The 15034-nt window shown below is 37.9% G+C and overlaps 1 protein-coding gene and 1 non-coding gene across 3 annotated transcripts in view; both read left to right on the top strand.

The window, feature by feature from the left end:
* Positions 1 to 15034, top strand: part of Fras1 (Fraser extracellular matrix complex subunit 1) — a 424489-nt gene that overhangs the window by 281467 nt on the left and 127988 nt on the right. For both annotated transcript variants that reach the window (XM_074041924.1, XM_074041925.1), the window contains one exon: positions 9771 to 9924. In XM_074041924.1, the coding sequence (XP_073898025.1) occupies positions 9771 to 9924 (154 nt within the window). The remainder of the gene's footprint in view (positions 1 to 9770; positions 9925 to 15034) is intronic.
* Positions 4183 to 4288, top strand: LOC141411194 (U6 spliceosomal RNA). Its single transcript, XR_012436026.1, has one exon. It is a non-coding gene; the product is annotated as a U6 spliceosomal RNA (small nuclear RNA).

Genomic DNA, 15034 nt, shown 5'->3' with positions numbered 1-15034 from the left:
TTCATTGACTTCCAGGAACATTTTAATTTCCTCTTTTATTGCATCGATGATCCATTCTTCATTAAGTAATGAGTTATTTAGTTTCCAGCTGTTTGCATGTTTTTTGTCTTTACTTTTGTTGTTGAGTTCTACTTTTACTGCATTGTGGTCAGATAGTATGCACGGTATTATTTCTATTTTCTTATATTTGCTGAGGCTTGCTTTGTGCCCTAGGATATGATCTATTTTGGAGAAGGTTCCATGGGCTGCTGAGAAGAATGTATATTGTATAGAGGTTGGATGAAATGTTCTGTAGACATCTACTAGGTCCACTTGATCTACTGCATATTTTAGATCTTGGATTTCTTTATTGAGTTTTTGTTTGGATGACCTATCTATTGATGATAATGGAGTGTTAAAGTCTCCCACAACCACTGTGTTGGCGTTTATATATGCTTTTAGGTCTTTCAGGGTATGTTTGATGAAATTGGGTGCGTTGACATTGGGTGCGTACAGATTGATGATTATTATTTCCTTTTGGTCTATTTCCCCTTTTATTAGTATGGAATGTCCTTCTTTATCTCGTTTGATCAATGTAGGTTTGAAGTCTACTTTGTCAGAGATAAGTATTGCTACTCCTGCTTGTTTTCGGGGGCCATTGGCTTGGTAAATCTTCTTCCAGCCTTTCATCCTAAGCATATGCTTATTTCTGTCAGTGAGATGAGTCTCCTGTAAGCAACAAATTGTTGGATCTTCTTTTTTAATCCATTTTGTCAAACGGTGTCTTTTGATGGGTGAATTAAGTCCATTAACATTAAGTGTTAGTACTGATAGGTATGTGGTGATTCCTGCCATTTAGTTATCTTAGTTGTTTGAAGGTTTGATTGTGTGTACCTAACTTGATGTTACTCTCTACTGTCTTGCTTTTTCTTATCCTGTGGTTTGGTGCTGCCTGCCTTTTCATGGTTAAGTTGGGTGTCACTTTCTGTGTGCAGGATCCCTTGCAGAATCTTTTGTAATGGTGGCTTTGTGGTCACCTATTGTTTTAGTTTCTGCTTATCATGGAAGACTTTTATTGCTCCATCTATTTTGAATGATAGCTTTGCTGGGTAGAGTATCCTGGGGTTGAAGTTATTTTCATTCAGTGCCCGGAAGATCTCACCCCACGCTCTTCTTGCTTTTAATGTTTCTGTTGAGAAGTCTGCTGTGATTTTGATGGGTTTACCTTTGTATGTTACTTGTTTTTTCTCTCTTACAGCCTTCAATATTCTTTCCTTAGTTTCTGAACTTGTTGTTTTAATGATGATATGTCGTGGAGTAGTTCTATTTTGATCTGGTCTGTTTGGTGTCCTGGAGGCCTCTTGCATTTGTATGGGAATATCTTTCTCTAGATTTGGGAAATTTTCCGTTATTATTTTGTTGAATATATTACGCATTCCCTTCGCTTGCACCTCTTCTCCTTCTTCGATGCCCATGATTCTCAAGTTTGGTCTTTTGATGGAGTCAGTGAGTTCTTGCATTTTCTTTTCACAGGTCTTGAGTTGTTTAATTAATAGTTCTTCAGTTTTTCCTTTAATTACCATTTCATCTTCAAGTTCTGAGATTCTGTCTTCTGTTTGTTCTATTCTGCTGGATTGGCCTTCTGTTTTGTTTTGCAGTTCTGTTTCGTTCTTTTTTCTGAGGTTTTCCATATCCTGGCTGTTTTCTTCTTTATTGTTGTCTATTTTTGTCCTGAGTTCATTTATCCATTTATTCATTGTGTTCTCTCTTTCACTTTGGTGTTTATACAGTGCTTCTATGGTTTCCTTTATTTGTTCTTTTGCTTTTTCAAATTCTCTATTTTTATTGTCTTGGAATTTCTTGAGTGTCTCCTGTACATTTTGGTTGACCCTATCCAGTATCATCTCTATAAAATTCTCATTGAGTACTTGTAGTATGTCTTCTTTTAAATTATTCTTGTGGGCTTCATTGGGTCCTTTGGCATAGTTTATCTTCATGTTGTTGGAGTCTGTATCTGAGTTTTGTTCTCTTCATTCCCCTCTGGTTCCTGTACTAATTTTTTGTTGTGGGGAAACTGGTTTCCTTGTTTTTTCTGTCTTCCTGTCATTGTCCTTGGTGTTGTTACTGTCCCTGTACTGTGTGTAATTAAGTATTTTCTAGCTTGTAATAATAACAATGGTAATATTGAGAATGGAAGAGTGAGCTGAGATGGAAAGCAAGAAGTTAAAGAAAAGGGGAAAACAAATATACAGACAAGAGGGAGAAGGCAGAACAAGGTATCAGACAAGAGAGTTTCAAAGGTATAAACAGGGAGTGTTAGTGTGCTAATCGACAGTAAGCTGAACAGACAATAGAGAGACAGAGGATTGAAAATCAAAGATAAAAAAAGTAAAAAATAAGTATATGAAAGTAATATCTATATATAAAAATGAATTAAAATAAAATGGAAAGTAGAAAATTAAAAAAAAAAAAAAACCCAAAAAACTTCCAAGTTTATATGCAATGCAATTTCAGTCTTAATAATTTGGATGTCCGTCTCAATCTCCAGTCCTGGAGTTCGTGCCTCAGATGTTGTTCTGTAGTTGTCTCATCAAAGGGGATGCATAAAGTAGAACAAAACTACACTCACACACACACAGAAGATAAAAAAAAAAAAAAAGCCCCACCAAGTGTCCCCAGTTCAAATGCAATACAGTTTCAGTAAGTTTTTCGGCTTGCAGGTGTAATTCGGTTGTTCTCTCATCAAAGGTAGGGAGAAAAAGAAAAAAAAGCGTCTGGAGGCAGTTCTGAGAGTGGTATCTGCAACTGTGGCTTGCCTGCCTGCTGCTCTCAGCCTGTAGCTGGCGGTGTTATTTATGCAGATCTCTGGGGTGAGCTAGCACTCACCTGGCACTGGGAAAGGTGCCACTGCCCCGCTTTGTCAGGCCTGCGTGTTTATTTACAGTTCACGTGGGAAGTGGGTCTTCCCTCCTCTCACAAGCGTCCCTGCTCCTGGTTGCTGGCGTGCCCCGCTCCCGCCAGAGCCTCTCCGCCCGCCCGGCTCGTTTATTTACAGTCCCGGGAAGGGTTCCCTTCCCCCAATCTTCAGCGCTCAGGGCGCCCCACCCTCTTTCCAGCGTGTCTTAACTGTTCTTATTGCTTAGTACTCAGTTTCTCTTTTTTTCCCGGGTGGAGGTCAGTCTGTCCAGGGGGCTATGCTGCTCTGGCCCAGGCTTGTCTGTGGGGGAACCGCGGTACCGGGAAGCTCACCTGGTCCGCGTCTTCCCAGGCCGTATGGGCGCCGGCCACTGGCGGCCCGGGGGCCTCCTCGGTTCTCGGTTTAACGTGGAGTGGAGATTCTCTGCGCCGGCTGGAGATGTGGAGGGGTCAAAGTTATGCCTTTTCTCAGTGATTATGCCTGCAAAGTGTGTCTCCAGCGTCTCTCCACGATTTCACTATAGGAGGCTCGCTTTCTGCTTCCTCCCTCTAGCCGCCATCTTGGAATTCTTCCTGTATTCATTTTTTAAATAGTGAAGCTTTAAAAACTTCTGTCTTGAGTAGTTTGGCCTAGGGTTGGGCTGTGCTGTCATTTGAGCTAAAGTTTCATCATTTATGACCTGATCTTTAATTTAGGGGAAGAGTTTTATTTTATGAGCTTTTTCCTTTAAAGGATGGAGGGTGTGTGCTCTTACTTGTGGTTCCCAACATTAATATTTTCACTTGTAATGCAATATGTAAGATAATAGCTAAACTTTATTACCAACATTTCTATGTGACTATTGTTCTATGAAATGAATTAGAAGAATTATTTAACTTAAAGTGTTGTTATAATCATGCCCTCAATTTTACTTGTTGGGATTTCATTCTGGCTAATGTACTCTGGAGAACATATAAAACTCCACTGTACAGGGTATTGTTCAACTGGTAATATTGCTCTCATCTGGAGATGACAGGGATATATGGACCAATGTGCAGAGAAAAAAAACTTTAAGGAAATAAAGTAATTCTAAATTGTCAGAACTAGTGGAAATTAGGTTCAATTTTAAAAAAACATATTAGCTCTAGAAAAGATGGTGTATATACTTCTATCCATCTCTTCTTCAATATTCCCCTACCCTCTCCCAAAAGAAAACAATAAAAGCAACTATCACTTAATCATGATAAATGGGAAGATTTATACTGCTTTTTGAAACTACTTTATTTAGTAAAAAGTAAAAAGCTCTAGTGCTCACTCAGGCAGCACATATACTAAAATGGAAATGATACAGAGAAACTTCTTGTGGCCTCTGCACAATATGACATGCAAACTCATGAAGCATTCCATGTTTTCCAACAAGCACCATATCAAATGGGCTGCAAAGAGCACCATGACACAGGTGGCTAAGGTCAATACCCCAATCAGGCCTGATGGATTGAAGTGTCATATGTTCTGCTGGCTCCTGATTGTGATGTCTTGAGTATTGCCAACACAATTGGAATGACGTGTGCTGGCGGAGTGGCCACAGAGTGCCTACCTAGCAAGCACAAGGCCCTAAGATATTTCCCACCACCCAAAAAAATCAAGTCATCTGAGTTCACCTGACTAATTCTAAGTACACATTTTTCACGAAATAAAAAAGGAAGAAAAGGTCTACATATTTAATGTAGACAACACAATGTGTTTGGAGATAATCACTTATAAGACCATTACAGACACCCAAAGTTTCTTCCTGATCCCTTAATATTATTATTTATCTTTATGGTAAGAACACGTAACATGAGATCCTTCTTCTTAGCAGTACTGGTAGCAATAGACACTGTGCTGTATAGATTTCCATAGCTTATCTTGCTATGAACTGAAACTTTTTATTATTTGACTATTATCTCTCCATTTCTACCCTTTCCTATCATTCTACTCTGTTTCTATGACTAGATCCCACATATAAGTGAGATATTACAGTTTTTGTCTTTTGGTGTCTGGCTTATTTTACTTAGCCAACTATCCTCCAGATCCATGTTGTGACAAATGAAGGATTTCCTTCCTTTTTAAAGGTTGAACAATATTGTGTTTCCTTGTGATTTGTTGAATTTTTTATGCATTGATTCCTTTCTCTTTATCTTTCTATATCTACTGCAGATTTTTCTTTGTGACTACCCTGGGACTTACACAAAACATCCTCTAGTTCTAATAGTCCAAGCAGATTAACAACTTACCTTCAATCATACACAAGACTCTCCACTTTTACTTCTCCCAGCCCCTCACCATTTTAAGTTATTGGTGTCACAATATATATATCTTTATGTCATGAATCCACCAACAAATTTCTATAGCTGTAGTTAACTTTAATACTTTTTTGCTTTTAACATTTATACTAGAGCCTTCATAATACTGAATGTAATGTAAATGCCATGTATATAATAGTTATATGGTATTGGTATTGCATGGGGAATAATGACAAGAAAAAAGTCTATATGTCTTCAGTAAAGATGACATTTTTGTCTGAATGTTTTCAATCTACAATTGGTTGAATCTATGGGTGTGGAACCATGGATACAGAAGGCCAACTGGACTTTCCTTGAACAGTGACTTTTTTAACTTTCAGGTGTTTTCATGTTGCTAATTCACATTCTTTCATTGAACTTGAAGAACTCTAGTATTTCTTATGAGACAGACCTAGTTGCGATGAACTCTATTGGCTTTTGTTTAGGAAAGTCTTTACCTCACCTTCATTTATGAATGGCAACTTTGTCAATAAATTATTATTGTTCTTTAAGCACTTTGACCAAATCATTCCACTGTCCTGGCCTACAGAGCTTCTGCTGAGAAATCCTCTGAGGGTTTTCTCTTGTATGTGATGGGTTGCTTTTCTGTTCCCACATTCAAAGTTCTCTTTTTGTCATTGACTTTTGAAAATTTGACTATTATGTGTCTTGGTGAAGACTTCCTTAGGTTCAGTTTGTTTAGATTTCCTTGATCTACACATTCATTTCCCTCCTCAGATTCGGAAAGGTTTTTTGTCATTTTTTTCTTTTCAGCTTAATTTCTTTTTATTAGCATATATTAATTATGCAAAATAATGTGTTTTATTATGACTTGTCATGCATAAATATAAGGTATTTTATCATATTACTATTTCTTAAATAAACTTTTTGTCCTTTACTCCTTCTCTGCTCTTTTTCTCAAATGATATTTCTTCAAGCTTACTGATTCTTTTTTCTCTTAATGGAGTCTGCTATTGAAGCGCTCTTGAATATTTTTACCTCATTCATTTTATTCTTCAGTTCCAGAATTTCTGTTAGGTTCTTTTTTATGGCTTCTGTTTGTTGAACTTTTCATTTTACTTTCCTGATTTTTGTTTAGTTTTCTGTCTGTGTTCTCTTGTCACTCATTGTACTTTTCAAGATTTCTTTTTTTTTGCGTGCCTTGTCATGTAGTGCATAGATCTCTGTTTCTTTAGGGCCAGCCACTGTGGCTTTATTTTCTTGCTAGGGTGACATCTTGTTTCCTTGATTTTTTTTTTTTTCTGTGTCCCAGAAGCCTTGCATTTGAGTAACCAGTGACTTCCTTCAGTCTTTATTTCCTGGCTTCAGAAGAGAAAGACCATCATCACTCAGTTCAGCTTAGGATTTTGAAGCTCTTGCAGACTATTTCTCTTGATATGCCTACTCTACTCTTTTTGTTTTCTCTTTAGGGATAGTCTTAGGATTTTCATTGACCTTCTGAAATCTGAAATAAAAGCTCATTTATTTTCCTTATGTCAGTGCCTTGACCTGTTCAAGGTGATTTGACATCTGTGTGCTGTCTGGAGGTCACATGGACTCTCTGCAGAGGCCTGCATTGCATTGTCTATGGAGGGAGCATAGACCATGGCCCTGGCCATGGAAGGGGCATACGTGGAGTGTTGGGTGTGCTTTCTGATGAGTTGGGGAGACTATAATTGGAGCATCTTATCAGGTTCATGGACAGGGCTCTTGGTGGAGTTCATGAGCTGGTCAGTAGGATTTTCACCTGTTTGTTGAGCTCTGAAAGGTTGTTACTATGAACTCCTCTCTGTTTCCCCTGTTCCTACTAAGTTGCCAGAATATCTAGTCAAGCCAATCTCCTTGACATTATGTATGGGGAGAGACATGGTAGGTATCTTGGGAACTGTCCCACAAGGCTGAAGAATCTGGGTGCTCGCCTTGCTCTCATTTCCCCTGTGGAAGAAATCACAGGCTCAAAGACCTCTAGCTGCATTCTCTTGTATGAGGGTGATATGGGTAAAATGAAACTTTTCTTCTTACCCTCTCCAGCACATCTACTTTTGGACTTTTTTTTTCTTCACTAAGGTGCTAGAACCTTTCAGTTGAACTCTTGGCCTCCCCTGAAGGCACTGTCATCTGTGGTGGTTGATAAAATCAGGCTTTCTGTGGAGGCCAAGGGGTTGGAACCTCCTATTCTGCCATCTTGTTGACATCCATGAATTATACTTCTTGTCCTTAGTAGTTATCAATTTTTTCTTTAAGTACTGAATTCAGTCCTTAAGAATATATATGGTGCTGTATATATATATTCTAATATTCAAAAAGACCCACCTGTGGACTTTCAGGAAAGTCACTCTAGAACAATGTAATCTCTACCCCTGGTCATATTTCTTATACTTTGGCCTGACTGCACATCTCCTGGGCGCAGATTTTGATTCAGAAGATCTGGGATATAGCCTAAAATTCTGTATATTTTAGTTCGCTTCCAAATACTGCTGTTCTCTAGGCACTAAGTTGCAAGTTGTATTGCCTCCTAAATAGTTACAGTCACACAGGAGTTACAGAGAACTGTACTGCTAAAAGTATAGGTAAGATAAAGATGCTGTGGAGAGCCATCTGAGGATGTACACTGAGGCCATAGTGCTTAACTTGTTTGGAATATAAAAAGCTATGTTGCCTTTTAGTCCAGTAAATGTGGTTATTAGTATGTAATTGATCTCTACAATGAAAATCAAAGTTGATGAGGCTGCTGCTATTAGATTTTTAGCAGTTAAGAAACCTGGGCCCAAGTGTTTCACGATATATCGAACTTGGTTGGAGTTAGAGCCTTTTCTGCCAAAATTCTGTATATACAGAATTTCTGGCATACTCTGATGTTTTAGTAAATAATATGCTATATCCATTGTGAAAGGAGAAAATTCTCTAGGATTTTGCCCTTGCACAGCAATCAGGACAGAAGGTGACTTTGCCACTTTTGTCCTGGGTACGTTTGACTCAGTTTCCTGGTATGTGTGATTAAACTAACCATGACTGCCTTCTGAGAGGTGAAATACTCAAGTGCCAGTGACTGCAAATGAATAGTTGTCTTCTCTTCTGAAAATTCTCCTTGTGAGAGTGCTGTTTGCTCTGTTGTGTATTGGAGTATTTGAAAGTAATAACAGTAATTTAGAGAACCATCCCTTCCGAAGTGCCCTATTTTAAAATACCAGATTCAATAGTTTTTGAAGTATGAAAACTGAACACTGGCAGCCTTGCTAATCTCATTCTCTAGAAAATATCAATTATGAGGCTTAGGAAGAGGGTAGATACCTTGTAAATCAGGAATGGCAGCATTTAATGACATTAGCTTTAGCAATTAAAATGGTTGCTTTCTCGGGAGAGAAAAAGCTACTTCTAACTTTGTTGCTTCACTTTCCATCAGCCACCCGGCCCATCAGTTCTGCTTCTGTGGTGTTCTAGAATCTGCTTCTGACGATTCATTCCCACTTGAATAGACCTTCATCTTCTGTCCCCTGAGCCACTGCAATAACTTGTTATATGTTTCCACAGCTCCAGGTTCATCCCAATGCTAAGTCGCCTCCACCTCGCCCTTGGAGTCTGTCTTTTTAAAGCAGACTGATCAGCCCGCCAGTCTGACCATCCCAGTTCCTTCATTCCTGTGTTCTTTCCAGCTGTAAGATAAATTGAGACTTTTTCCTAGCTTTCTTTAAGATGGTGTCACTTTTTATTCACTTTTCCTGTATTCTACTGGCACCAAACAAATATTCTATTAATATAGACACACAGTGTCTTTCTCCCATCTTTGCCTTTGCTTAAGTTAATCCCTCTGCCTAGAATTTGTTTCACCACTTCTCTCCACAGAAAGCCCATTTTTGTTATTCAAAAATCAAATATTTCTTTAGAAAAATCTTCCCAAGACCTCCTTCCATTATTTTCCCACAGCTCCTTGTTCAGGCTTCTTAGGAGCATGACTTGTAAAGCATCCTAATTATGTGAGTGCCTCTCTCACTAGAAAAAAAGGTCACAAGTTGAAGCCCTGCCTCAGACGTCCTTGTATATTTCAGTTCTCCTGAGAAGGAGAAGCAGATAATAGGTGCTTAAAGAATAATTTTTAAATATGGTGGACAATGGACAGAGGAAGTAGATAGACAAATAAAAGAAAGAAATGGAGAGGCGTAGTCTTCCTCACTGACATGTTGCTTGTTGATGACAAGAAAAAAAGATGTGCACATGCAAATATATATATATATATATATATATATATATATACACACACACAAAATATATACACGTGCTCACAGTGTGACTCTAGGCAATGAATCTTTCTTATTAGATGATCTTTAGCAACAGTAGGACCTGATAACTTACACACACACACACACACACACACACACACTTTTCTTTTTTGTAACAAGAGTTTAGGGAATGCCAGGCTGGCCTCATACTCATCATCATCCTGCCTCAGCCTCACAAGTGCTGGGATTACAGGTGTGCATCGCCAACCATGCCCAACTTGATAATTTATGTTTTTAAGGATCTGTGTTTTCTTTTTCTGCTTGTACCCAGTTCTGTACTTTTCCTTATTCTAGAATGATGGAGCTCTTCGGCTCGTGGCTAACTCAGTGGTGTGGGTTCCTGAAGGAGGGATGCTGCAGATTACCAATAGAATCTTACAGGCAGAAGCTCCAGGTGCCAGAGCTGAAGATATCATCTACAAGATTACACAGGACCACCCCCAATTTGGTAATGTTTTTTCTTTGGTATGACTTTATCTTTGCATTCAGTGGTCTAAGACTTGCTTTTGTGCAATGCCATGGGCGAATTTGCAATTCAAGTAAACTTAACTTTCTAATACTTCTCCCTCTTTCTCTCTTTCTCTCTCTCTCAGTCTCTCTCTCAAAGTGCTCTACTACCCCCCACCAGATCTTTTGTTTTTATTTTGTTTTAGAGACAGGGTCTCACTAACTGCCTAGTCTGGCCTCAAACTCACAGTCCTCCTGCCTCTGCTTCCCGAATATCTGGGATTCACCCAGCCTTACATCTCTCTTTAAAAACAAGAATAATCATAATAGTTATCATACTGTATACCTTTGTAGGTATTATTCTAAATTTTATAAACATGTATAATGTATATATTTATATATAACACCTAACACTTAATTTAAGTTTTTAAATAATTTTGCATGTGAGGGAAGTGGGATAAACCAAAGACCAGGCTCTCAAACTTTTCCTCTATCCTTCTTAGACCATCTCCAGATTTCTTGATAAGGCTTTAAAAAAAATTACACAGAAGCATTTTTTAATGCTCTCCATTGTTACTTCTTCCAAGAAGATATTAAATACAACAACTTGAGAAATTTCCCATTGTCATCACCTAGAAATGCTGGATAAAATACAGCAGCAATTACAAGGTGTTCATAGCTGACCTCCTAAGAGTAGACGGAAATCTCTAGGTGCCAGCAACAAAGGCCACCTGTGCATGAGCTAACGGCACAGCTTTCCCGAGAAGGGTGGTGGGGGCTAGGATTTCAGACCTGTGCACAGGCAGGGAGTTGGAAGTAAGTTCTACCTAAAACTAGGACTCAGGAAGGACATTCCTTCACCAGAGTGACAGAATAGGAAGTAAGAACCTCACCAGCACAAATGGCAAGGAAACCTGCCTGTCTTTCTTAGGCTTGAGAGTAGAACAAAAAAGCCTGTTGTGAATTTGGAACTTCAAGCCTATTTATCCTGCAGATTGAAGGATAAGTAACATCACATGGTTTGTCCAAGATACTCATAAATTAGATCTGATATGAAAATCAGTCTTGGGCCAATGATACTTCTTGTATTGCTTACAGAAACTTCTGTAGGAGGCCCACCCTCAACCAGGCCACACAGGACTCTCCCAGATAAAGCCACTGACCATTAGCACAGATTTTAAAGCCACAGAACACAGGAAGAAACAATCTATTTACCATGACCAAAACAAACAGGATTAAAATCCAAGAATTTCAAATAAAGGAACAATCTTATACACACTATGAGTGTTTATGTAAACACTGTAAGTGTATTTGAAATGATTTAAAGATATAAAAGAAAGAATTGAGTCTGTGTAACAAAATGCTATAAAGATAAAGGACCAGGAAGGGTTTTTGTGTGATTTTTTTTAAATTTAATTTTTGAGGCAGGGTCACACTCTTTTTGCTGCCGCATGCTGATCTTGAATTCCTGGGCTCAAGTGATCCCTCCACCTCAGGTTCCCAAATGCTGGGACTTCAGGTACATACCACCTCATCTGGTTAGGTAAATTTTTTTAAACACTTAAACTGATTATCTAACCATTGAAATGATAGTCATTAAAAGTGAAAGTTCACTTGGCACATTAAATAGCAAAGAAAGAGTAATCTGTTTTTCCTCTGGGCTGCCACATTTGAAAAATTATGTATTTTTCTGTAGTGCAGAAAAAGTTAACTTTAGTCTATTTAAAAATAATTCCAATGTCCAAAAAAAAAAAAAAAATCAGAAAGCTAATCTGGGATGGGGTGTGGCTCAAGTGGTAGGGTTTTACTTAGAATAGCCTAATCAAGAATTGATACTTGCATGAGGCCCTGGGTTCGATCCCAGCACCAAAAAAGAAAAGACTAAAAAAAAATAATAATTAATACTATAATTATAAAATGGTCTACTAAAGATGTCATTTATTAAACTGTGTAACCTTGAGAAGGCAAGTATACCCCCCTGGGCCATAGGTTTCTTTCAGAAATTAGGTCAGGACTTTTTTTTTAGCTTTTTATTTTAAAACAAATTTAGATTTACTGAAAAGTTATAAAAACAGTATGATGAGTTCTTGAATACCCTTTACCAGTCTTCTAATGTTAATATCATACATAACTATAGAGCAATTTTTGAAACTAGGAAATTGACATTGACTCAATACCATTAATTAACCCATAGCCTTATTCAGTAGTAGTCCTCCCACTACTGCCATTTTTCTGACCCAATCTGGAATCCTGGGCTGCATGCAATTGTTGTGCCTCCTTGGTTTCCTCCAATGTCTCACAGTTCCTCTGGTTTTATCTTTCATGACCTTGACACTTTTGAAGAGCACTGATCAGATATTTGTAGGACAGTGCTCAATTTGGGTTTGTCCAATGGTTTCTCATTACTAGATTTAGGTTATGCTTTTCCTACTTTCAGCACATCATATCCAGGGTGTCACTGTCTTACTGGTGATATTAACTTTCATCACTTGGTTAAAGTAATATCTGCCAGATTTCTCCCCTGCAATGTTACTATTTTCCCATTGTAATTAATAAATATCCTGTTCTCATCCTACTTTCAACTACTGCTTGTAAGCTAAATAACTTATAAGTCCTTTTCATCTCTGAAAAACCCATAACTCTTGTGATTAAATTCCTAACTTTATTTTGACTATTGAGAAACAAAAATTAAGCCCCCGAGTCCATAGAAACATCCCAGATTTGATTAAGTATTTAACAGGACAATAGTGAATTCAATGTTTTTAAGCAGATAAAAGTTTGCCATTTCAGCTTAATAAAGGCCATGTAAGCTTTACTGTGACTCTTTCCTACTATAGCTCTTAATTAACTTCTTCCCATGAACTTAATCTCTGTGTTTCCAGATCTTCCTATTAGTAATAATCAAATCACATTACCCTAGGGAACCATTCAAGAGTGGAAAAGTGGTGGGAACTAGACACCCACTTAACACAAATCTACTTACATCCATCAACCCCAGTGAGATGCTTCTGTGGACTCCTTACCTCCCTGGCTCCTGGCTACCTTGAACTCCTCATCACTTTAAGAATGTTCAAGTTGGGCTTTAGGCTTTTTGTGACAAACTGACCTTGGAATGGAGCAAAATATAAATTACTTGCATAGTATGTGCCTAAAAGACCTAAATTTAACCACTGCCAGGCTCTCCACTGTTTTCAAATGTAAGTTTAGACAGGTTGATAAATACTTGTACCCTTATCTCCTTCCCAGGTTTGCAAGTGAATGAAATGAAGTACTTTGAGCATCATCTGTGGGAGAATCTGATTTAATCTAACTCACTGTCAATTTCAAGTTATTTATCATAGCAATAAAGTATTAATAAAAACACTCTCTTAGGACTGGTGGAGTGGCTCCAGTGGTAGAGCTCCTGCCTAGCAAGTGTGAAGCTCTGAATTCAAACCCCAGTACCACCAAAAAAAAAAAACCCCAAAATGCTCTCAATCTCAACATAATTCATTGAGATTCTAGTTCTTAAAAAGTAATGATTTTTTTCTCTTCAGAATTCTTGGTTGAAATATAAACTTCAATGAAAAGAAAATCTCAAGTAGAGATGATTTTCTGTTTTTTAAACCTGGAATTTCATATATATAAAGTGTCATTTCCTTGTAACTATATTACAATAAAAGCAAAGGTGAGGAACTGCCCAAAATGTTATCTGTCATCGCTCCATGGTGTATTGCACAAAATACTTGGTATTTCTTTTTCTCTGCTCATGGCTCTTATATTTGACATATACCGCATTGAACTCTTCATCTTTCATCCTCCCTCCACCCTGTCCATCCTCTATATCATGCCCATCCATGGCATCCAGTCACCACCCTAAGAGGTGATTTTCTTTGTCTCCCTTCTCTCTTATCCTTCACAGCCACACTTGTCAAGTTGCATTGCTCCTGTTTTCTCAGTGACTTGTGTCTGTTTATTTATTTCCAGTCTTATCTCTGTTGCCTTCATTCAGGTCTCCATCTCTACTCTGGATTTTGTACTATCCTCATAATTTGTCAGACTGCCTGGATAAATGTTACTTATTGTTGTTACCATTTTTATAGAATAAATTCCAGTCTCATTAACGTGACATTTAAGCTATATAGACATTCTATATTCTGATCACATATATCATTATGTGTTCTAAGTTAGGTCATACCATTCACCTGCTGAGAATCTCCCACTGGCTCCCAGTTCCCTCTGGGACTGATATTCAGGGTAGAAATTGCACCTGACTTATCTTTGATAATCCCCCATTCACATATTCCTGAAGGGCCTAGCATAGTAAATAACACCCAATGTGTACTCAAACACTATTTATTGAGTTGAAATGGATGGAGGTAACCACTATCCTATGACACCTGTTAATCTATATAGCATAGAAATGATTTCAACATGAAAAATAGATTTACTTCTTTCATTTTGTTAGGAAAATTCTGCTTTGTTTTTCTATTGTAAAGCAAAATGTCTAAGAAATCAGCAGTTGACTGTTTTCTGTCCTATTCATATTTCTGTGTGCCAATCTCCTTCCACCATATTTCGCAGCTGTACTCACACTTATAAACAGCACACATCCTGGGAAGCCATGTCTACTAACAGCATCTTATGAGCAGAATTTGAACTGGGAGAGATTGGTAATGGAATTTTTGACTTGGGGACAAGTGAAAAATCATACAAGAAAGAAAACCATAAGGAGTTGATTGTTCACATGATTTTATAAAGCAGAGTCCTGATGTTTTCCTCTTATTTCAGTACTTCATTACTGTCCAGAATGTTATGCTCATTTTAACTTGCATTTAGTCCATATAAATATGAGAATAAGTGTTTACTTTGAGTAAGAAAACAAATTTCTCTAGGGAAATCAAAATGTGCTATCAATCTTGAGAAAAAAACATGCTGTCAATTACCCAATATATCTAGTGCATTCAGAGCTGAGTATCCTACAGTTCATTTTAAATACAGAGGAACAGACAAGTCTATTCTTCCCTCCTCTCCCTCTTATATTCTCATATTCTCTCTCTCTCTCTCTCTCTCTCTCTCTCTCTCTCTCTCTCTCTCCATTTCATGCTTAGATGCAGAAGAAGACAGCTTGT

This window comes from Castor canadensis, chromosome 9 (genome assembly GCF_047511655.1).
Source record: "Castor canadensis chromosome 9, mCasCan1.hap1v2, whole genome shotgun sequence".
Classification (NCBI taxonomy): Eukaryota; Metazoa; Chordata; class Mammalia; order Rodentia; family Castoridae; genus Castor; species Castor canadensis.
This window is presented reverse-complemented; position numbering and strand designations above follow the sequence as displayed.